Source organism: Ursus maritimus, unplaced genomic scaffold (genome assembly GCF_017311325.1).
Source record: "Ursus maritimus isolate PB19 unplaced genomic scaffold, ASM1731132v1 scaffold_13, whole genome shotgun sequence".
Classification (NCBI taxonomy): Eukaryota; Metazoa; Chordata; class Mammalia; order Carnivora; family Ursidae; genus Ursus; species Ursus maritimus.
In genome coordinates, this window is record NW_024423675.1 from 22,740,865 (window position 1) to 22,766,184 (window position 25,320).

A 25,320-nucleotide genomic window follows, 5' to 3' on the forward strand; every position below is an offset into this window, starting at 1 on the left:
AATAGATTGGTACATAGATACTGCTTGTTTTAGTTGTTGTATTCGCCACATTAACTTCTTTTATAGATGGCAGCTCTTGCTTTGGACTGAAGCTCATGGTCACAATCAACCTTTTCTAATCTCCTAGTCTGTTATACATCCGTCTGTAAGACAGCCATGGGACTCAGATGATAGAAGGGACAGGAGTTATAGGAGAGATCCCGTAAGACCAGCATGAGGTTCCGCTGAAGGTACAACATGGTCACATACTTTGAGGAGGTAGATGGTGGAATTGAGTTCATTCACATGCCTATGAGCAGCCGCACCAGACGAGACACTCAACAGACCAGATGTGCTTTCTTCAATCAAGAGTGCCGCTAATCGAAGGTCATCAATCAGATCCCAGATGCACTTATCACAGCCTGGAGGTAAAATGGACATGTTATTGAGGTTATTTCTTTAAAACTGAAAGTCGGCTGCGAAGCGTGTGCTCTAGTAGATCATTACTGTCCTTCCTTGGTTAATATTATTTTTATGTTTGTTTCCTGAGGAGCTGTTCCGGGTCACAGAACCAGTCCTTACACTCAAAGCACACTGGAGTCTAAGATGACTCCAACTGTACGTCAGGCACTATTCCCACTTAAAACATAACAAAATGAACAATGCATGCAACAGGGCAAGTAGGCTGTCACGGACACCAATCACTGAACTGAGAAAGAAAGGAAGCATAAAAGGGCCAGACATTTGCAAGGGGGATAGGGGAGGAGAAGCACACTCTCCATTTTTCCTTAGTGGTGGGACAGCCCTCTGGGATGGCTTTCTTCATGTCAGGCCTTTGCTTGGTGCCCACTGGCGAAGTTGGCTGTTTGGTTGGCACCCCCTCTTTCCTATTCCTATCCCAGGGGTGGTTCAGTGCCTTCGCGTGGCCTGACCTGTCTGGACAAACACTTTAGCCAGAAAGAGTTCTGTAGAATGTCATTGCTTGTGAATATCTGCTCAGTCTGGGCATGTGGTGAAGTAGGTCATAGTTTCTCCCTGTTCTTTGCTTTCACATTTGAGTTCCGCTTACCTCTGTCATCACCCCCACCCCCATCCCCCACCACCACTCCTGGGGGGCCCAGTGCCCACTTGTGGCAGACTCAGAAGGACAGCAGACCGTGCTTTGAAACCTGTCTTGACCACTCTCTGAAACTTTTCTGTTCCCAATCTCTTTTCCTCAGACTGTGCTCTTCTCTAGAGAACCAATAAATGAAGACTGAAGTGTTAATAGTTGTTAATATGTTAATTTGTTATTTGAAGTTTAACATGGCCTTATGTATATGCTATCTTAAAGGAATGGCTCCCCACCCAGCACATCAGGGCTGGTGGAGGAGATGCTTTGGGCTGGGCAAGTGTCCTTAAAATGACCTTGCCCATCAGTGTGTGAACTTTGCCCTGCTTGTGCCTCACATCCTGTGCCGTCTTCTAAGATGTGAATCATCCGTAATATTAATCTCTTGTGCTCACAGGCACCGAGAGACCAAGATACTCTCGTCTGGGGGAGGGGATACCTAGAGTTAAAATAGTCTTTAAATCACTCTCCTTAAAGGCAAATATTAGTTATTTTCTTGGTAAAGGGCTTTCTAAGGCAAACCTTTCCTTAAATCCTAAGAATCAATCATAGCCTTTTCTGGATGAAGGGCTTCAAGATGCCTGAGAAGTCATTAAGACCAGCTCTGGGGGTTTGTTCCTAAGTGTTTCAGCAGTCCCCTGCACCCTCAGCACTGCTTAGGATCTGATTGATAGGAATGATGGAGAAACCCAGGAAAGTAAGACCACAGCTCCATCCCGTAAGGCCTGAACATTTTCTTCCTGGGGCCACGTCCATTTTGGAGTGATTTGGGAAAAGCCACTTAAGTCACTTAGTGTCTTGGTTTCCCTAGTGTTGTAAAGCATTGTCTGTATATCACATTATCTGAGGATTTGAAGAGATAATATAGAAAAAGGAGCTAATATGAACTCGGTCACTAGGAAATTATGCTGCTGACTCTGCCTTTACCCACGAGCTAAGATGCTGAATTTAAAGGCTTCATAAAGTAAGTTTTCTAAAATAGTGTTGCTTCAATGTAAATCACCCATTTTGCCAATTGGAATCAAGCAGCTTCCGCTCAGGGTCCACTTGGTGGAGGCACAGACAGGGTTAAAGGCAGGAGGGGGACTCAGGCAGTTTCTTGAGAGGGAATTGCATAGCTCTTCTTAATCCTACACCTGCAGCACATTAGCGAAAGTGGGGTTAGTCAATCATGTACTGTTATTTTTACTTATGGTTGGGCAGTCCATGCCTGTAGGGGGTTCAAAACCTTCTTCCAAGCATTCTCCGGTTACGCTGTCACATGGGCCTCCCCCACAATTGCACACTGTGGGAAACAAAAACAAGAGGTTAGGGATTCGTTTCTTAATGCTTAAAATATGGTAATGTTTTCCTGGTTTCTAGAAATACTGGCTATCAGTATATAGTTCTTCCAATAGGGATTAATTATATTTTTCCTTACGACTGTGTAGAGTCCGTGATCTAGAGATTATGCCCCTCACCCAATTAAACCCAGCCCAGGGAGATTTTCAAAGGCAGCCCTAGGGCAAAAGTAAATCCACATTTTCTAGAACTCCTTTCCCAACTTTTTGGGATTCTGACATGACTGTGCAATTGCTTCAGTCCAAAAAGATCCTGGGAAATTTCACAAAGTACGAAACGATCCCGGAACCCATCATTCAACTGGAATCTGAGAGCCCTCCTTTCATCACAGACTGATCCTCCAGTTTAATCCAGCTCCAGGGTTGATCATTGCCAGGTGTGAGGGAGGAGCAGAGCAGCGGGAGGGAGGGAGGGAGGGGGCTCAAGAGCGATTTTTGGCTCCCATGGTGCTTGACCCTTGGCAAGGCTGACTCCAAACCTCCAAACGATAGCTATCAGTGGGATGACTAGGAATAAGGTTGTGGAAAGAATCGGGAGCATATTTATGTGAATTTAGAAGACCCGAGAGCCCATTATTAATCTACCGATGATTTTCGAGAATGTCTTTTGGAAAAAAAAAACAAAAACAAAACCCCGATCTCATCAGACTGTTCATTTTCCACTGAATTTCTCAGTAGCAATTCATTTGTAATATTTAAAAAAGATTTCCTAAGCCATCTATGCCAGCTGTGAGCTGGACTGATATTGTGAATTCTCCCCCACCTCTTAACGGTCTTTACAGAATAATCATAAAAACTTAGCTTCAAGAGGGACGTGAACTGATTGCATTTCAGCTGTGTAACCTTCCACAAAATGTAGGCTTGTTAAACAATTCAGCAAGATCATGCTTTATTGCTTCTAACGTTCACATCTTTTCTAAGAGTGACCTGCATCTATGTAGTTTAACGAAAGTTTAGTAAATGGTTTGAGAATTGCAGCATCAATGTCCAAGGCTTTGAGTTTGCCTATACTCTTCCGGACGCCTGCCCGACCGGATACATAACTCCTCTCTTGCCTCTGGTTTTAGGCCTCAGTGCACTTGGCCTTCTTGTAGATGTGTTTACTTTTATTGTGACTTCTGCACATCCTGTGCGCCTTTGTCTCAGCTTTAAACTCTTCACTTCTTAAAATCTTTTTGGGTGGGAATCTGCTTCTGTGAGGGGATTCCAGGAGAAGCATGCCCCAAGAGCACAATGCCTCTTTCTCACTCTGTTTCCTCTCAGTCACAAAAGAGTAAGAAACATTCAGTCTCAACTTTCCCTTGCTCCTAGAGGAAGGCAATTTAGCTTTATTTCTGCAGAGCTTCACGCCATGCAGCAAATGGATTAGAGAAATCATGAATAAAGTTTGTACATTTCAGCCTAATTGAAGTTTAACCGGGAAGATTTCTTATATTGTCCCTGCAATATTTACTCTGACAATTTGAGGACATTGGGGGGGGGTGACTAAACTGTACCTTCGGCTTGCCAATCTATTTCACTAAGAAGTCAGTTCTACCGAACATGACTGGTAAAACGGACAGAGCTTACAGAATAAGAAAACGGAGGTAAATCTTGCAAGTTTTCGTTCAAAATTCTGGCCAATGATAAGTAATCCATGGAAGTTTGATTTACTTCTTTGATCAAAATTGGAAGAATATAACATAAGGTGAAAGTTCATTTGTGTGACCGTCTCATGGTTTATTCTACCCATGAGCTAAGTTATACCAGTAGCCTTGATAATAATATGTACTCCTGGTGAGTTTGGGGCGCACATTCCTAAGAATGCACATTGCCCTGGGAAAGTGACAAGGGGGCACTTGCAGTGTTCCCCCAACATTGATCCATCTAAATTCAGTGTACGTGCTAGCCAGGATCTACAGTACCGTACCTGCACAATTCTTGGCTACCCTGGCATCCCCATAGTAGCCGGGGGCACAGCGTTCACACTTGAATCCCGTGGTGTTGCGTAGGCAGTTCCTACACTGGCCGGTGACCTCATCGCAATCTTCAAAGATCAGGTTGGGGTCTGAATTTCCACTGCAGTCACATTTCTTACAGGTGCTTCCAATCAGCAAGGGGTTTCCATAGTAACCAGGGGCACATCTGAGGCAGAAATCACAGGTTAAAAATTTAGCAGCCATAGTTTTTCTTCTCTTTTATCTTCTCTCCTACCTAGAAGAAAATGTAGTGAATATATGTGGATTGCCATCCCAGAATTCGTTCCTACTTGATCAACTTCCTAATGGGACCAGACTCTGTTTTTAAGGAACCACTCTTCCCTATTGTATTGAAGCCCATTCAGTTTGGTCAGACCTTCAGATGCACGAATGTCCTGGTATAACCAGCATGTGGGCATTTTTGGTCACCTCAAGGACTAGGGTGCATGTCTGGTATATGACCGACAGGTGCCAGATATGCTAAATGTACTGCAGGGGGTGCACTCCTAGAGAACAGCTAAGAATTGTCCTGGCCAAAATGTTAACACCTGTATTGAGAAACACTGGTATAAATCACCAACTGCCTTGCTATCGTGAATTGTTCAGAGACCCTACACCTGAGCCAGTTAGTGCCTGGCATTGTCCTGGCTAAAATAAGTTGGCTGAGGAGTGATTCATTCACAGTGTAGCTCAGGGCTCTAACGTGAGGGTTGTGGGAAGGCATTCTCTCCAGCCACAGGTGAATGAAGAGGCAGGTAGCACTCAGTTCTGACAGCCATCTTGTGATGGAGGGAAGGCAGTGTGGAGACAAAGCAGACGGCAGGGCTGAGAGTACCACAGATAAATGAAATTGGAGCCCAGAGGGCCATTATTGTGGACATTTTCATTATGTAAGCCTACAGAGGCCAGGCGCCTAACTGCCTTTGTTGTGGGGGCAGAGCTGGTGGACCATTATGCCAGCTGGGCCGCCATTATGCCAGCTGGGCCATTAATGAGAGACCCCAGCTCAGTCGGAGACTGAGGCCAAAATCCATCCAGCCTTTGCTGGACTTGCCAAGCTGTGTCTTCTTGGTGGGGCTGTTTCTTCTCAGAGGAAGAAATGCTTTTCTCTACTTTTCCCAAAGGTGCCTTGTGGGCCAGTAGAGGCCCTGCTGTGAGTGGTGGGACCACAGGCCCCGTCCAAAGGGCTAGCTGCTACTCAGCTTCTGTCAGCTGTTTCCACATTGCAGCCTTGAGGGAATGAAGGATCTGTGTTGCCAGACCTTCCTATTTTTAAAGAAAAAATGTTAAAGTTTGGATATTTATGTGAAATCACAGTTTTTAAAGGTTGGCTCAAACTTTGTAAGACTACTGTATGAGCCAACCTACACATGTTTTCTGGCTGGCTTTAGCCTCCTCTTTGCTGTGACCCTAAACTCGTGTCAAGACTGGCTAACTGAAGCTGAAGATGTTTTGGGGAGTGGCTGGAAAGAATGTGCAGTCCCCCCCTTGGAGCTGAAGGTCAGGCGCAGGAGTGGGTTCTGATGTGAGAGAGTAAAAGAAAGGGAGCCGATGGAGATTTTTGTGATGAGAGCGGAGGTGGGGGAAGCCGATGCTGGCTTCAGAGGCAGGGTGGACTGCGGGCTGGAATGGGGAGACCAGGCTGGGGTGTGGAGGGCCTGGGCTAGGGCGTTGGCTTTGGAAAGGAAAGCAGGAGAGAACTTTCCAAGGAAATCAGGAAGACCTGGCCAATAATAACAAGACATTACAGTTTTTTTTAAAGGATTTCATGATTCAGAATATTTGAAAAATAGAGAGATGAAAAAAAATCACCTATAATCCCAAAATTGTAACAAAATCACTGTGACATTTTGCATGCATTCTTCCAGGTTTTATTCCTATTGTGTCAATTTTTTTGGTGTAGTTGTAATAATGAAATATGTTCAATCTTTATACCCTTTATTGCATTGTATCCCATAGCTTCACCGAGGTGAGTTTATTTAGTTACCACAGACACCCGGGAGGTAGGCCACACAAGCCTGGCATTCTGAAGCTGAGAGAGCCTACTTTGGTTTTCCAGGCTCATATAGCAAGGAATTCATAGCACAAGACCCAGACCTTCTGACCCTGATGTTCTTTCCTTCACTCCACCCTGGACCACACTGCTGCTGTTACAAATGAATGAATGAATTCATCCAACAGAGGGACAATTCATGTCTATTTTATGTAAGGCGTGGAGAGACAGGAAGAGGAAAAACACACAGCCCATGCCCTGAAAGAACAGGAAGCAAATCAAGCACAATTATACGTAAAATCATGAACTCTAGAAATCGAAGTCTATGAAAAAGATAAGCATGAATGTAAGTGCCACACAACCCTTGGAGAGACACCCCCCAGGAGGAAATGTTCAGTGAGTTTTGTTATTCATACTCATGTCTTTGCACCTCTGATTTATAGGTTCTCTGGTTCCCAAGCCAGCACAAATTATTCCTCCATGGAACACATGGCTGGATTGAATTTCTATCCTTTGCTGCAGTTCACCAAACAGAGAGTATGAGACTCATGTTGAAATGGGACTCAGACCTGCCACCTCAAAGTAGAGTTGGGAATCCTGAGGTCTGGCAGTGAAGGACGCTGCCCGAGCTCACAGAAGTCAGATGCCACTTACTGTCTTTTCTCTGTTGAATCCCACTGTGTCTGACCTCCATAGGTTGTCTCTTGGGCTCCCACAAGAAAAACCAAATTCTCCATTCTGCAAGTCAGAATCTCAATCACGGTGGCAACCTACTTTGAGTTTCAAGAACATCTTTTCGTGGTAGGGTCAGAGGCAATTCTGAAGTCATAGCCTAAACAACTTCAGCCCTACAGATTTTATAGAAAAAGCATGCAAAGGTTTCTTCCCATTGCACCCTATAATCCATTACTTTTATAGACAAGAAAACTAGAGTGTGGAGAAGCTAAATAATTTGTTCGTTACTGCAGGACTCAACCCTATTATGGGACTCCAAGTTTAATGCTCTTTGTATCCTACAAGTCTGGCATTAAATGAATTAGCTAATTAATCAATTAGTAACTATAACAATTGAATAATCAAATGCTATCAATGCACCCAATTCCTGCTCTCAAATAACAAATAACGAAGGTTCAAAAGGACCAGCAGTTGGAATTAGAGTCAGCACTGGAGGCTTGGTACCCAGTAGTCTGGTCCTATCTATTTTCTTCCCCCATAATCTCATTTCTAGCTGTATTAATGACTTGATTCACTCATGGAAAATAGAGCTGACAAATTTACAGTGTAAACAAAAGAACTGTGGCATATGAACATTGTCAATTCAGTTAGTGATCATATTATTTGGGCAAAATAGAAAACAAAGAAATATGTTTTGGGGAAAAAAAGATTTTGACCAAGAACTACTGTTCTGGGAATTTGTGGAGCTCTTTTTCTCTCCTCTGCTCTTTCTCCTTTACTTCACCTCCTAGGGCCATACAGCTGTCACTGAATACTTTTATCAAGGGTGCCAAAACTCCCAGGTGGCACAGAAGTCTTTCTGGGAGGGATGCCATTCTATAGCCATCATTGTGGTTAAATTAAATGCTGAAATAAAAAAAAGCACCTGTTACATAGTAGGTGTCATATAAGTGCTTCCTACTTCTCTATAAAAGACTGGTAAATAAGACTAGGACAATATACCCATTCAAGGTCACAGGGTAAGAATCCAGAAGGGGGGTGAGGTAGAGAGTAGGGAGTCGTAGAAGAATTCTGTTCAGATAACAGAGTTGATAGTGTAAGTTTGAAAACACATGGTGCCTTCAGAAAGAATCAGACTAAACCCTGGAATCACAAGCCTCAATAAATGTTTGCTTTCTCTTCCTACTCCACCTCTTCTTTATTCTTCTTTTCTATCATCAAGGCCATCACCAACATCATTATCACTGTCATCATCATTATTTTTGATAATACTAAACACAGCCTTTCCTGTTAGGGTTTTAAGGCCCCCTTGGATTTGCTTTCATCTGCCCCATTCTTCCCTCTTGATCATTAAGCGATAAATCCGCATGATAAGTCCTTGTACTATCTTAGCATGTCTCTCACTCCACTGCAAAACTGAGTGGATGAAGGAATACTATTGAAGCTGCCATGGGAGAGAACGTGGAATACTGAGGCACTGAGATCATACATATTTATGAGCTGAAAACTCTGGCTTGAACATCAGGGCTCTTGGGTTTTGGTTTTGGGTTTACCACTAACCAGGTGTGACTTAGATTAAGTCTAATGGTTCTGTGTCTCAGGCTCCTCATCTTTAAAGGGTACTACTTAGGAGCGCCTGGGTGGCTCAGTCAGTTGAGTGTCCGACTCTTGATTTCCACTCAGGCCATGATCTCAGGGTCATGAGATCGAGCCCTGTATCAGGCTCTGCACTGAGCATGGAGCCTGCTTTTGACTCTTTCTTCCTCTCCCTTTACCCCTCCGCCTGCCCAAGCTCATGCATATGCTCTCTCTCTCTCTTACAAAAAATAAGATTAAAAACAAAATAAAGTGTACTACTTAGAGCAGAGGGAAAGTCACACTGAGACGAGAATGAGAACTGCAAAATTCCTGTCTATAAGGCCTGTGCATTTTATAATTATTTGCATCAGGTGATAACTTCCATTTGCAACCTCTATTCAGCCAGAGGGCAGTGTTTTGACTCTCTCAATTCTGTGTCACCCCTTCCATTTTCTTGGCATGAGGAGGAGTGGAGTGGGGGATCAAACAGGGCAAGCAACGACTGGCTGTCTTCACTTCAGGTGCCTTTTTAAAGGAACATTAACAGTACTGTTATTGTCTTTTAGTTAAAAAAAAAAGTTATTACTTAAACAAATATAACCGAGTGTCTACCATGTTCCAGATACTGTGATAGGGGAGGAGCGGCGGAGAAATGAATGAGATGCTACTTCTGCCGAGGAGCTCCTACTTTAATAGTAGAGACTGGAAAAAAAAAAAAAAAACCTCAAATGTGTGATTTTGAGCATGTGGCTTAATCTCTCTGTCTCTCACTTTCCTCCTCTATAAAGAAGGATAAAAATGGTATCTCATAGGAAATTTTTTTTAAGGTTCAAATGTGTCATTGTATGTAAAGTGCTTACAACAGCTATCTGGCACATGGTAAGCGCTCCATAAATGTTGCTGTTTTTATCACCATCGCCATGGTCATCCTCTCAATGCAACACAGTGTGGTGAGCGCTACAGGCGATCTGGTGGATTTGGGGAGCAGCACCTCTCACATGGAGAAGTTAAAGTGTGAGGTGGGGAAAAGGACTTTGGGAAGAGCCAGCCAGGGCAGGCTAAAAAACACGGACCTCACTGTAAAAACAAAGGTGTTTTACATGGTACGGTAAGAGGTTCATATTATATGCTTCAGACCAATATTTCTCAAACTTGTGTGCACTATAGATCCCTGTGAAAGGAAAAACATTTTCATGGAATACCTCTCCTAGGGTTCATTTAAATTGTCTCTAAATCTTTAAATAGTTCGAACATAAAACTAGGTAGAAACTCCTTATACCTATGGTTTCTATACATCTTGAAAACCAAAATAAATTTTACAAATAAAATACAAAAAAAACTGTGAAACTAGTTAATTCAAATTAATAGTATCAATTCCAGACAATGGATGATGTTATCTAGCTGCAACTGAAGGGCTACTTGCCACATAACACGGTAGAGGATTGTGAGTGCAGCACCCATGTCCTGCCATGTGCTAGGTGATGACTCAGTTTGCTTTGATGTCATGCCATTTGACCTCCAATTGTCTGTAATGTGTCATTGACACACCCCTGGCTGTTATTTTCTCCTCTGCTCTGAGGCAGATCTCCCTTTATTATAAAGTGGTTCTACAGAAAGTCCAGAACATGTTTCAAGTAACTTTTTTCTCAAGATTATCATTGAAATTAAACACAAAATTAAGAAAATATTCCCTGAGAACTCAGGAACCAACACGAATATTTCTGAGGACACCAGCGGCTCTTGAGCTACCGTTCGAGAGGCAGTGTTGTACAGCGCGCAGGTGCGGTGGGAGAGGTTGAGCAGTAGTTCACGGGCAGTGAGAGGATTGGCGTGAGAACCCAACAGGGAGTCAAAACACAGGTCCCCAGGCCTTAGTCCTAGAGGTTCTTTTTCAGTGGGGCATGGAAGCGATTTGGGGAAGGCTCAGGAACCTGAAGGTTTCCAGAAGATACTTACGTACAGTTAGATTTGAAAACCATCCCTTGATTAAAAGATCTCTAAGTACAGAAACACCTAATGTGTTCTTGGTTTGGACCAATTTTAGTTTTGTTTGAAACAGACGTCCATACAAGTCAGCAGCATATTTTGAAAACATCTGTGGAGAGTTCCAAGGTCACAGATACATTGAAAATATAGATTAGATGAAGCTTAACTGCGACAATTTAACAACCTGGCTGTTAAACTCCAAACAAAACTAAACCCCCATCAGTCCCAAGGTCAAACACAAAGCAAAAGCAGTGATGACCCCCCTTCCCAATGATCCGGCCCTCTCTGTGGGACAGCGATCACTCCTTCCACCACTCTTGAAGAGGCTTTGCTTGTCCTTTTATTTGGCTTTCCTTTTTTCCCTTGTGATGAATGGTGTTTGGGTTTGTCTCCTGCTCTAGCCTTGACTTTCATTGAGGGTAAGAGACCATGCCTTAGATGTACTGCATCCCTCTTCCCTCTACCAGTCTGCTGTGTGGTCATTTCCATTTTGAGGAAGTCAATTTTTGGCGTAAAAGGCCTCAGCACATTCTCTTTAAAACAGCAGGGTGTGAGGAAGGGTAGGCAGGAGAGAGCAGACAAAGCAGAGAAAAGTGCTCAGAGTGATCCTTCCCCAATGCTGAGGACAGGCCTTTGAAGGACACTTATTTCCAGCACGTCCGTCTGTTGATGTAGCCTCCAGTCAAAGGGAATCTGGGAGCAGGTTCGCTGCACTTCTCCTGAATATCAGAGACTCATCTACTTCATTAATTGTCAAAGTTTAAAATAGAAGACCTTTGGGAAGACATTTGGGAAAAACAGTATGGGCACAGGGGAAGAATCCAGATTTTTAAGCCAAACTCTGTGAATCCTGGTCTCCCCCCTCCCTTTAGCAGTGTTGTGACTGTGGACCAGCCCCATCACCTCCCTTAGCCTCAGTTTCCTTATCTGCAATATGACAAAATACCACCTCCTCTCAGGGCAGTTATGAGGCTGAGAGATGAGGAATGTAAAACAGGGAGGACACAGGAGACAAGCAACAAGGGGTGCTATCTAGTTCAAAGCTATCATTTCTGGCTAAGGAAGCTGCGATTCAGGGAAATGATCCAACCTCTCCCAGGCACACATTATGCCAGGGGGTGGGAACTGGACAATGGCCACCATGACTCCTACCATCACCAGGCAATTTTTCTGGAGCATTTCTTAAGTGCTGCGTGCCATACTAAAAACCTCACAGTATCACCTCACGACAGCCCTAGGAGGTGAGCATTTTCATTTTCTCCATCCTGGAGATGTGAAAATTGGCACTTACAGCTCAAATAACTCACTCAGGCGGATGCCCAAGGGTTGGAGCCGAGATACAAACTCGGCCAGGCTGACGTGACATTTCCTTGCTGTTTGACAACTAGCGCTCTCCCCTTGACCCTACTGTTACACCAGATCTGACAGAGCCTTACAGGGCAGTGGTAGGGCCAGGAGCCTCCAACGTGCATCAGGAGACCGATCATCTACAATCCTACGTCTGAGGCGGGCATGTTGTCCTGTGCCGGGCCCCCTGCTCTCACGGACAGAACCCGGATCTGCATCCCGGTGCAACTTTGCAGGACTGAGCCCTGAGGGACAGAGATGACTTCACTTCTGGGAGGCCTTGCATGTGGTCAGCAGGCCATCCCAGGGGCCGTCGAACACCCATTTAGTCTCTGTCAGACTAAACGAAGTTCAACCTCAGACACCGAGGAGAAGAAGGTCCATCCCTAGCTGGTGAACAATCCTCTCTGACTCACATGGAGCCAGAAAGTGAGTAACGTCAGGTGTCTCATATTCCTGGGTCCCTGAGTAAGAAAATACGGAATGAGTGTGTCACAAACGTTAATTAACCAAATCTCTATTTGTCCCTCTCAAAGATGAAATTCATATGTGCCATGGACTTTCAATTTCCCTCTTCCCTCATAGTGAAAAAAGAGAAAAATCCCTTAAAAAAGATCTTCAGTGAAGGAATTATCTATGATTTGTACATTTAGTAATCATAATAGCAATGCCCTCTGAGTATAGAGATTTTCTCTTCACCATAGACACTGTGGCTTTTTAAAAAGAGTTCTGGAACTACTCTTTGAGAGGTACAGGGTGTTTTCTGAGGAAGTGAGATGGCTTATCATTTAAGGTTGATATTTAGAGTCCCAGGCTTTTGTGTGCCGCGCTTGGGGCAGTGGGAGTACGCTGCTGTCTGAGCACGTGCAGATGCTGGACCAGAGGCTTGAGAAGTCCCCCGGTCCTTCCCTCTCTGTATGGCACCCACATCCTCTTGTGCCTAGCCACAACGGAGAGGCTGCTGTTAATGGAAATTCTGTTAAAAAAAAGAAGATCTTTCTGTGGGACTCTTTTAGCAAAAGCCATTTGATTTGAGAAAATTGAGTAACTGACAGGTGGGGAGGATGGGAAATGTCTCGCCAGGAAATCATGCCGTGGAAAGCTCACATCTTTAGTCGCCAAAGTCTTTCTTATTTGAGCAAAGCCCAGAGCAACTTTAAAAAAGGGTGTTAGGTGTAAATACCTATAGGGATTCAGAAAACCCAAACTCTCATGGAATTCTTTACTTTTCAGGGGAAAAGGTATGAAGAATGGACTAAATAATAGGTTCGTGCCTTTGTCAGTGTATTGCTTTACTGACTGATAGAGGATCCCCACCCCCCTTCTTTTTCTACTGAGGAACCCTCTCTATTAATTACACTACTGGTTCCCAGTGATGGAGAGAGAGAGAGGAGTGTTACCAAAACCATCTAAAGAATCTTTTCAAATTATACATATTCCTTTTCCTCTTCACGTGACCATTTATCCTGAGAAGTGGCCCTGACCTGGACCCATGGGGAGCATATTGTCACAGCTCTGTCTGGGGCATGGGATTTTGGAAAGCTTCCCCAAAGCGTTCTGAAATGCAATCTCCACACTCTCCTCCTAAGACCCACTGAATGGGAGCATGGCAGAGCTGATGAGTGCAGGAAACAGAAAGTTTCCTTCAACCCACACAGAAAATAGTGAATTTGGTTAACCTACCTTTCACAGTTAGGTCCAGCATAGTTTTCTTTACAGATACACCGAACAGCTCCATTTTTTCTATAGCAGGATTCGGCAAAACTGGAATTATAAGAGAATATTAGAAGTCAATTCCATACATCACTGAAAAGATTGTTTTAACTTTTGATTTAGTCGTCTCTACCTTGGTCCCAGTCAAGTTCTAATGGGTGTCATCATTTGCTTTATTTAAATCAAATCTTCTTCCTTTCAGGAAAGTTTAGACTAGCAGGCCCAGATAGAAGATGCCAAAATGCTCATCCACTGGTGGGACCATTTCCCAGATCCACTTACTTATTTTATAATTAAGTTATTTTATATGTTACCTGTGATGTTTTATGAAAGACGAATTTCTTTATTCTCACCATTTTCTGTATATACATTTGAAAGTTTCTCCCTTCTTTTCTGTACTAGAGCTCTTCCGCTCTTCAAGGTCATAAACCACTTCTAAACTGTACTCTATAAACCCCAATGAACCCCGATTTCTTTGTTGTGTACCTTAAAGGTTGGAATAAAAGGTGCAGGGACTGGCTCTTTTGATCAAGTCACAAAACAAGTACACAAGCAATAAATAGGACCCACAGGAACAGGATTCTTGTCCACAGAAACCCTTCTCTTGATTACTGTGGATTGTTGTTGTTGTTGTTTGGTTGGTTGGTTGGGGTTTTTAGATAATAAAAACATGGACACAAGACAGAAAAACAATAAAAATATTGTTCAACTATTAAGGCAGGGGAAAAGGAATATAACTCTTCACATGTGTGGAAAATTCTGCATTGACACATAAATCGGTCCGTATGAGGGGGGGTGTGAAAAATTTTAAAGACTTTCCAATTAATTGGCTTAGGTATTGTGCCATCAATGGAGTGTGACCTGCTGCTCTCACATTCCCGCATGTATTAGCAATTTTACTCTAATGGTCTTTGGAGGGAAGCAAAGGGATGTGTTTGCTTTGTTGGAAGACATTTATAAAATCAGTCAGAAAACAATATATACTTCACCGTGAAAGGCATTATCCACAGTTTATTTTTTCTGTCAGTTTGGCTAAAAACATTTCGGCAAAATTACACTTCTTTGGGCTTTATTCTTCATTTTGCTTTTCTTGTTTTTTAGCCTATTTCAGAAAATACTGTCAGTTAAGAGTCCAGAATGTGGACAAACCCTCATGCGTGTTTCTTTGAAGACGTTTCTCCCAGCAGCCTGCCCACAGCTTGAAGGACTGAAGCATCTGCCTGTGTCTAGAGTCCTCTGCCTTTAGCTAATGTCCTGCTGCTTCAAACAGATGACATTTTCCTTAATTGAAATGATTACTGTAGCTACTAATAGATGGGGAGGATGTCTGGCCAACTCCAAAATAAATAAATGAACTCTGTGCAAATGGTCCCTGGGAATAGCTGTGTGACCATTGGTCTCAGTGGAGTGAGAGTCAGAGGCAGTGCCAACCATTGAGATTCCTTTTTTGTTTTTTTATCAGCATTAATTGTTTATATTTTGCTTAGGGTAAAGTCTGTTTTTGGCTAGGGAAATGAAAACGCTGAGCCTTTCTCAGCCCACGTTAACAACCATGGCGCCCTCTCCAAGTGGAAGGGAGCCTTTTGTTCTTGGAAACCTTTATGGAACCTAAAGAGAAATAGACTCAGCACTGCTTGCTTACCTCCCTCAAGCTTAATTTCATTGCTTTCTGATGGGGCTCTTGTCACTGGAAATCCAAATCCCGGTCTGGAGGCTCAACTAAAGGATCTCTCAAAGCGCAATTTAGATTCTATGTTAGGTTGACTTTCTGAGCTCAAATAAAAGCCCTGGCACTTTAATTTTTATAGAAAGTAACAATATGAATTTTTAAAAAGCTAAAAGAGGCAATGGGTATTTGATTTTTGATAAGATATTTGAAAATAGTTAACTAAGTCAATAATAAGGCCATATCAAAGCCTAGAACCTTATAGAATCCAGGCAAATTCGTCCTGTTCTGTGACCACAGATTGTACCTGCGCCCATCCCCCTATCCCACACCTCCCTATTTGTAGCCAGTTTCTTCCCCCAAGGCACACAGGAAGTAGGACTATTTCCACCTCGGAGAAAGCAGGTCTCTCCCAATTCCTCTACACTCCCACATAATGTTCTTTACTTTTATGTGGGGGTATTTTTGCTTTTGTGTCAATTTTCAGCAGGCTTTTCATTTTCAAATGTGTACTGTTAGAGAGCTCAATTTTCAGATCTATGAATATGTGCCTAACTGCAGAGCACATTCCCTGAGACCCTCAATTGTTCTTTGAACCTGGATCTGCTCACACACCCAAGGAGCCTGAATGGGAATGGTGATCCAATAAAAACTGTTTCCTCCTTCAAGACAGGAAGCTCATCACCCAGTTGGCAATTTCTCCTTTATTTATTTATTTGAAAGAGCCTTCAGAAGAGCTTCTTGATCAACTGAAATACTGGATAACCTAGCTGAAAAGGTGAAACAGTCATTTGCTGTAGGAGCTCAAAATCCTGCTGTATTTTGACCTATTTTAATGAAGGCAGGGCGTTTTGATTTTTTTATCACTGGTGTGACCAGCAGCTAGTACTATATGACTGGCACATAATAAGTTCTCGATAAATATTTGTTGATTGCATGTAGACAAAACTTCTCAGTCCACACAATTAGGTTCCAAAAGTTTCTTATCTCAAGACATTAAAGTCATAATTTAGGTAAGAGAGTCTTACCATATTGATGTGGAAATGTTGGGGTTTGGAGTGAACAATCCAGAAAGAATTCTTCAGACGTCTTCGGTGCAAATAGGTGGTTTTATTAAAGCATGGGGACAGGACCCCGTGGGCAGAAAGAGCTGCACTGGGGTTGTGATGATTGACTGATTATATACTTTCAAGTTGGGAGGGGATTAGGGACAGCACAAGCCTCCAAGGAATTTTGGAGACAAGGTTTCCAGGACCCTGAGGGGGCTAGCTATTTTTAGGACAAGGTCATTTATTACTGTTTAGTACACCCTAAGTCATGAGACCCTTCAGATGTATATCGGTGGGCCATACACTTGGAGGATGATTGCCAACATGTACCTTGGGGGTGGAGATAAAGGAAGCTTCAAAAGGAATTTCTCTATGTTTCAAGTAGACTCACAGGATCCTGGGGGGTCAGGATAATGTTCAGCTAAGATTGACTTTTGTTTGCCTTTAGGAAGGTGTCAACATCAAGGCAGCTGAGCTCCCAGAGGAAGGTCACTCTGGTTTCAAGGACTTGTCAGTGGGCTGTAAGTAGTAAGGAAATTTAATTTTTTCTTTTGCCTTTGTTTCCCACATCAATGTGAATGGGGCAGAAAGTGCAAATGTCAGACAATACAATTTAGAAGATTGCCTTTCTAATTCATCTTTAGTTTCCAAAGAAACTGCACCTCAGAGCTTATAAACCTGTTTTGAGCAAATGATACTACATAGTATTTTCTTTTATATGGGAGAACGAGGAGAACCTGTTATTGGAAAGTTGGAGATAGGTATATTTAACAAAATAACTATAGCATGGCAAGAGAGCGGTATGCCGAACATCTCATCAGATATGGTTAAGACTAATGTTTGAGAGCAGAATATTAATGAACGATTAAAGAACATACCTAGATGAGACAAAGGGAACTCATAAATCAGGACACACTTGGGTGAATATAACAGAACATTTAATGTTTGAGGTTTCTACTCTCCCTCTCAATACCATCCATTTTGCACACATTGTTGATACCATGGGACATGAAAAATCACAAAGTAAGGACTGAAGCAGTTTAGTGGCTTCTAAAGAAAAATGTGGGCTGTAAAACATTTGACTTCTTCACTGACAGACTCATCAAAGGATTTGAACAAATCACAAGCTTTTAAGTGAAATGTTAGTTGATATTGGTGTTCAATTAAGAAAAAAAAATAGGGGGGGCGCCTGGGTGGCACAGCGGTTAAGCGTCTGCCTTCAGCTCAGGGCGTGATCCCGGCATTCTGGGATCGAGCCCCACATCAGGCTCCTCCGCTGTGAGGCTTCTTCCTCTCCCACTCCCCCTGCTTGTGTTCCCTCTCTCGCTGGCTGTCTCTGTCTCTGTCAAATAAATAAATAAAATCTTTAAAAAAAAAAAAAAGAAAAAAAATAGGGGGAGAATTAGTTGTCATCTTTGTTCTCTCTCTCTCTCTCTCTCTCTCTTTTTTTTTAAGATTTTATTTATTTATTTGACAGAGAGAGACAGCCAGCGAGAGAGGGAACACAAGCAGGGGGAGTGGGAGAGGAAGAAGCAGGCTCCCAGCGGAGGAGCCTGATGTGGGGCTCGATCCCAGAACTCCAGGACCACGCCCCGAGCCGAAATCTTTGTTCTCTTTATAAGAAAGTGTTTGTGTGTGTGTGTGTGTGTGTGTAACATTTGGGCCTTTTAAAAATTACTTTATAAGCATTATTTAATTTAATCTTTATAACAGCTATCAACTAAATATTACATCCAAACACTTAGAACATTGCAGGACACAGTAAGCAAAATATTAGTGTTAGAAAAAATACAAAGTATGTGTTCAATAAAGCCAATATCTAACATACACCTTTCTGTCTGTAAGGCACCAACTCAGATGCTCCACACATATTATCCTAGTCCAACCTATGAAGCAGATCCTTACACCAACACAGGGAAAAAACCCCGAGATCCAGAGCAGATAAAGGAATCAATGAATGGAGCCAAGATCTGAATCTAGTCTCCTTGACCCCAAAATCCCATGGAAAGTGAGACAGAGAGAGAAAGTATCTTGCCTGAGATCACACAGCTATTTTGTGCCAAACCAGGGATACGAACCTAGGTTCATTACTCTTTCTACTTGTGGTATAAGAAAAAAAAAATATATTTGGTTTTTGTCTTGGTTTCTGGCACAGAGCTCCTAAAGCTTTTGGAATTTCCTGAGTGATAAGACTGTCTTTTGTTTTTCAGAATGAGTCCCTTTCAGGCATACTTGAGTTTATGCTAATGAGGTGACTCTTGATGGGCCCCTAAGTAGCTTCAGTGTGAGGGCTGGTCTGTCAGAGGTGAAAACTACTTGGTTCCAGGGTTGGAACTTTGAACCCCATCCCTTTCAACCCCAACCTCAGGGGAGGGGAGAGGGGAGGGAGGTTGAGTTCCAACCACCAGTAATTTAATCAATCTTGACTATGTAATGAAACATACATAGTTTTTAGACAACAAAGGAGGTGAGGTTTGTGGAGCTTTGGGGTTGGTGAACAACCGAGAAATGCATAGAAACTCTATTCCCTCCCATCTCCCCCTCCACACTCTGCCCTATGCATCTCTTCAATTTGGCTTCTGTTATATCCTTTAGAATAAAACTGTAATTATAAGTACAGCACTTTCCTGAGTTCTGTGAGTCATTGTAGAGAATTATTGAACCTGAGGCAACTCCTGAACTTATAGTTTAGTGAGCAGATAGGTGAGTAGTCTAAGGATCCCATTTGTGGCTGGTTTCTGAAGTGGGACTTAATGTATGGGCCAGCTAACTCTGGGTAGTTAGTTAATGTTAGAAATGAACTGATTGTAGGACACTCACTTGGCTTCAGAGAATCAGAGAAATGTTTGGTATTTGGAAAACCAACTACCACTACACCATTTTAATTCTACATTCTGTCATTTTTAAGATAATAAAATGGCCAATCATGACTTGACTATTGGATTTATACATATTATGCTCCTGAAAAAATTCCACTATTTCCATTAAGATGTATGTCTATTCCCTTTAACTTCTGACTCAGGTCAAAACACAGCCAGAAGCGAAAATTAGTTTTCTTGGAAATCTTTTATGAGCTGATGGCCTAAAGCATGCATTCTGTTTATCTGTGTTCTAATTCTGATTGAACAGTTTGCCGCCACACATAGGAAATCCTCTGTTCTGTGAGAGTAAGAGGAAACCCTACTACTAAAAATACTGGATTATGAGTCTGTTTGCATTACCAGTTGTGATCTGCCTAGGTCAAGGGATAGCCGAGAAATTAGCCCTGCTTTTAAAACCTAGGAGACTCCATTGGCCTTATGATGCTCCTCAGTGTTTTGGGAACAGAGTCATCACCCATACCACTAGTGCTTATGTTTCCCTGAACGTGTATTTAGGCTAAAGAACTTTACTTTATTTTTCCAGACTCATCTCAATATGAGGTACTCAGTCTTTCCACTAAGGTGGGAAAACCTGAGAACTCTGGATAGAGAAAAAATGAAAAATACATAATTAAGGGCTAAGCAGCAGAAGAGAACATCTTCTCTCAGAACTTACTTGGCCACATGGGGTAGGGGACAGGGACATGGCTGGCAAAACCGGGGTGGTCCTCTGATGGAATCTCCGATATAACCATCTAGACATTTCTCACAGTGCTCTCCTGTCGTGTTCCGCTGGCAGTGCTGTGAGGTAAAAGATAGGAAAATCGACAAAGACACAAAAGAGATGTTATACACAACATAGCTGGGAACCAAACAGTACTTAAAGTCAAGGGGATGTCAGGCTGATGGAATTGATTGTGTGGTCAGCACTGATCAGGCCAAAAGAGCCATGTCGGCCCCAGGCAATACTAGAAATTGTGGACAATGGTGGATGACTTCATCCTGAACTTCCGTGTGTGCGTTAGCAGCTGAGGAGTTCAGAGTTTGCATGCAGAGGGGATAATTCATCATCAGGCTGATTTTTCTGCTTAGAATGCCTGGTCATCTTTCAAGATCTGTAGTAGGCCTGAAACCTCCAGGAATTCCTTCTGATGCCCCCTCCCTGATCCTTCCCCCATTCCACTACCCACATGGTACGACTATCATCTACTCCCAACCTCAGCAGCCCTTCCGCCACATTGTGCCTCTCAGTACTAAACTGCCGCCAACTCAAATGGAGTAGGTACTTAGTAAAACGGAGTTCACGGAGCAGCGACAAGTTCATGGATTAATCTCTGCCTAGGACTCTAAAGAGGCAGTGATGCTAGTCTGATCGTTTTCTCCAGTAGGACTGAACTGGATTGCACAAAGCCACTGCCGTTAGCACTGTGATATTTTTGTCTTTATGTTCACCAGAGTGTATAAAAATTGAATCGGGTTTTTGGTGAAAAATTACGCCATTAGAATTAGAAGGTCATCAAAGAGACAGCCTCCTGTTTAATCCATTCCCTTAGTAACATCTGTGCACAAGAGCTTCCACAGACACAACTGTTTTCAAACAGTGCTCTGTGGAAGCCCCTAAGGAAAGGCAAGATGGAGCAGTAGTAAGGTGGACTCTGAGCTCTTGATTTTTGTCTTTGTGTTCTACGGTGAAGTTCAAAATAGAATAACAAACTAGAATAAATGCTCCAAACATTTTACATGGGTTAACTGATTTGATGCTTATAATAATTCTAAGGTAAGTTACTATTTTTTACCCCATTTTACATATGAAGAGATGGAGGCACTGAGAGGTTAAATAAATCACCCAATAAATTGTCACACAGATGGAAGGAGGCAAAAGTGAGATTCAGACTCAGGCAATTTGGCTCCAGTAACCAGGCTGTTAATTCCCATATTATACCACTTCTCCAATGTGTTAGACAAAGGGCTCCTTTCCCAAAAGAGGCATAAAATGACTACATTAGAAGGTGTCATACTATTTTACTAACGGTTTGGACTTCAGCTCAAAAGGGCAGATTTCTAATGTGGGTAACAGGTTATCATGGTTGAACAGTCTTTGGGCCTTTGGTCAGCCATTAGGTATGGACAATCTTTGGCCCCTAATTAGAATTATGTTAGCAGAACAGAATTTAGAGGCCAGTTCAGAGTGCCTGACAGATCAATGAGAAACTGAAAAATAAAGTATGATGTATAGACAACAGGTTGTTAACAAATTTATCCCCCAGTTCTTAATACTGTATCTAGAACTAAGTCAGTCTTCAATAAATATTTGTGGGGGAAAAAAGAAAGAAAGAGTGGGAAAGAGTGAATTAATGAATTGGTGTCTGGAGCACATAAAGGAAATTAATGTGCACCCAAGTCAGCTCAAAGTCGGTGGCAATCTCACATCCCAGGGAAAACTAACGAGCCTTGCCTAACTACCACGAATCTAAGCCATAAGCAACCTGGCATGGCTGCTCATAGGTTGAGGTCAAATTTGTCTGAGTCCTTGTTGGACAGCCGAAGCCTATCTGTGTAGAACAAAACAGGCTTGTTGGAAGATGTTAGGTCATTCTTCCTGCCTGAAATGCTTATTAAGCTGCAAAAATAAGTTGATTCCTTTCTGCCTCCTTATGGCTCGATGGGTGCTTTGAACTCCTTGTCAGGGCTCTAATTCTGCCATGGCAGCCTCCAGGAGCAATTACCCTCCAGGGCAAAGCCACCAAATCTCTTGGACCTCTAAATGCTCAGGGTGCGAACACTGACTTTCCTCACCTGCCTTCCTTTAAAGGGTTTGTTAGGGAATTCCCTAAAAAGTTCTGATATACATTCTGGAAGATGGGCAGAGATAGTTGGCTCTGGAGGCAGGGATGAAGGGCCCTACTGCTTCCATTTCTAGCTGGTGGACTTTGAACAAGTCACTTGACCTTTTTGGGTCTCTCTTTTCTATCTGTGAAATGAGAATCCAAATGAGATGGCCTGTAAAATTTCTTCTAGCTATGAAACCTTTTACTCTGGGATTGCAAATATGCCTTGACCGTCAGTGCTCTGACATTTAAAAAACTAAAAAGAAAAATGACAATGATAAGTAAGTATGTTGTTGAGGGTAGAGGGAGAATTTGTTTTTTAATAAAACTGACCCCGCTTAAAAATGAAAGAAGCATTCTGAATCTTTGGCCAGTTGTTAAGAAAACTACATGGTAACAGTGATGGCAGATAAGTGGGTGAGTGTGAGGAATGGCATTTGGGCATCAGCTATGGTTCTTCACATGAGAAATGTGTCTTGATAACTGGGCCACAGAACCAGTTTAATGTAGGAAGAAGGCCTAAGAGGATCAAGCTGGCCTTCATGTGGTTTGTCACATGAGTATGCAAGACTATAGTCCATCTAGATCTGTGGTTCTCAAACTATGTGCAGGGAGGTCAAAACCATTCTCCTAATAATACTAAGATTTTATTTATCTTTTGGACTCTCCTTTTCTTATGTGTGTAAAGTAGATGCTGGAGCTCCTTAGGCTACAGGACATGGAGATATCACCATAGATATGAGATCCAGCTGCCTTCTCTTAAGCCAAACATGGACCATATTTTTAATTTGTAAAGTATGTTTATATTTTATAAAAGCATATTACTTATGCTAATATGCGATGGGTTTATAGGTATTTGAAATAAATTAACAAGAAAATACTAGAAAAACTTTCAGTTTTAAGTTTCTTTTTTTAAAAAGATTTATTTATTTTAGAAAGAGTGAGAGCGAGGGGTGGGGTGCAGAGTGGGGAGAGGCAGAGCGAGAGGAAGAGAGAAACTCAAGCAGTCTCTGTGCAGACCATGGAGCCCGATGCCGGGCTCGGTCTCATGACCCTGAGATCATGACCTGAGCTGAAACCAAGAGTAGGTCGCCCCACTAACTGCACTACACACGTGCCCCCTGCTGCCCTTTTTGAAAGATTTATTTACAGTTATATTTCAAATGCGGGAAATATGGATAATCCCCACAAACAAAACTCTTTGGCAACTTGAATAACTCTTCTGAGTGCGAAGGGCTCAAGAGACCCAAAGTCTGAGAACTTCTGCTCTGTCTAGATCAGTGCTTCTTAAACTTCACTGTGCACACCAAGGCCCTGGGGATCTTGTGAAAATGCAGATTCTGATCCAGGATATCTGGGCTGGAGCCTGAGTATCTGCCTTTCTCACAAGCTCCCAAGTATCACCAGGACTGCTGGTCTAGACTATACTTTAAGAAGCAAGGGTCTAAATAGAAACACCTAGAATAAGTAACACTGCCAGTTGCTCAGCGTTGGGCCTGAGCCTGAGTATCTGGCATAGAAAGACAATACATTTTACCACAATGAAGAGTGACCCAAGCGTCTCGTAAGTTATAAAATGAAAGGTTTTTGCATTTGTTAGTTATTTTACTAATTCATTCATTCATTTAATGAGCCTGGATTCAGCTGATATGACAGACAACGAGCTGTGACTGCTATTAAAATGAAGAAGACCAAACGAGCTGTGACTGCTATTAAAATGAAGAAGACCAAATTCATTTATGTGTCATTTTATGACAAAGACCTGGTTCCTGCCTTTGAGTAACTTACAGGCTTGTGAAGGAGACAGAGAGGCCAACAAACACTAATACAGTGTGCTAGGTGCTGTGACTGAGGTATGTATAAAGGATATTGCTACTTTGGAACGAAGAGGAAGGAAACCTTCTGGCTTTTCCTCAGAAAGTTGGAGAAGACCTAATGGCGGTGATGACATTTGAACTAGGCCTTGAAGGATAAGCAAGAAATCCCAGGTAGAGAGCAGGGGAGCACAAATTCAGACACAGACTCTGCACATACCGAGTTAGTTCCCGTGGCAGTGAGCAGCTCAGTGGGGCTGGAGTAGAAAGCCTTGAAAGATTTTAGAAAGGACAATGCCTTGATTAGGTTGAAAGACATCTCCATTGCTGGTAAGGGAAACAGATTAGGGGAAGGAAAGTCTGGAGCAGGGCATGATGAGTCTTTGGGAAGTCATGGTTATGGTCTGGGAGGGACGCTGTGGATTGAATGAAGGCAGTGGGACGGCAGAGAAGAGAAGAGGCTTTCTCTGGGGTTGAATGTTGGGGAAGAGGGAAAGGAAGTTGATGAAGCATCTGTGACATCCTAGTATGAGGGTTTGGCAGAATGACGCTGTCATTAATGAGATGGAGAACATAAGAAGAGGAAAACATTCAGGGTTAAAAGAAGAAACATGAATGATGTATAGGGAACTTATTTGCATTCAGGTCCTATTATATTCTCACGTGACTGGGCACAAAGCAACAAAGGACTCTAAATTGTTTGGACATACAATTTTCTGACGTTTCAAAACTTGAGTTAGCATGGAACCAAATCCATCCCTATTTGCAAAATTTTGGGGTTTTCCAAGTTGCAATATATTGGAAAATTGTCAAAATTTTGATGTAAGAATTACACATTTGATCTAGATACCAACTTTATAGTTGCAAGTAAAACAGGAAAAAGAAGTCTCTATATCTCAATTTTTTCTTGCTCTGGGACGTCTAATGAATGCGCTGGTTTATTAATCACACATATTTAGTCTTACAGGAATTTACATTGGTTGATTTCTCTCTTACACACATAATAAAGGAGAGTTTGAAAAGCATGAGAAAAATGCTAGTGTCTGCAGAAATTAGAGATGTAATATCTTTGCTTTCCTGAATGAAGTTTTAATTAGGCTTTGAGAGTAATAAAAAATTCATTAGCTTTCAATATATTGGATTACTTCCCTTTCTCCGTTATGCTTAGGGTGGGGTAGAAGTCCATTTGAATATCAATATCTTTTTAACTACAAAATTACTACAGACAGTTGTAGAGAATTTAGGGAGGCATACTGTAAAGTAAAAAGAAAATAAAAATCCATCCATGTTTCCACCAGCCAGATAACAGCTTGATGGGTGTCTCTTTAGATTTCAATGATATTTTTTGCTGTTCTTTTAATAGTTTTAAATCTGAATATTCTCATTCAGATCTAGAAAAAAAAATTTCCTGCAATGCTGGGA

General features: G+C 42.3%; 1 protein-coding gene across 1 annotated transcript in view; it reads right to left on the reverse strand.

Annotated features, from left to right (window-relative positions):
* The window catches only part of LAMA4 (laminin subunit alpha 4), a 137,381-nt gene that overhangs the window by 71,940 nt on the left and 40,121 nt on the right, over positions 1-25,320 (reverse strand). The window contains exons 3-7 of the mRNA XM_008706201.2: positions 19,933-20,057; positions 13,651-13,731; positions 4,340-4,554; positions 2,280-2,375; positions 250-401 (exon numbers count right to left, since the gene is read on the reverse strand). Of these exons, the coding sequence (XP_008704423.2) occupies positions 250-401; positions 2,280-2,375; positions 4,340-4,554; positions 13,651-13,731; positions 19,933-20,057 (669 nt within the window). The remainder of the gene's footprint in view (positions 1-249; positions 402-2,279; positions 2,376-4,339; positions 4,555-13,650; positions 13,732-19,932; positions 20,058-25,320) is intronic.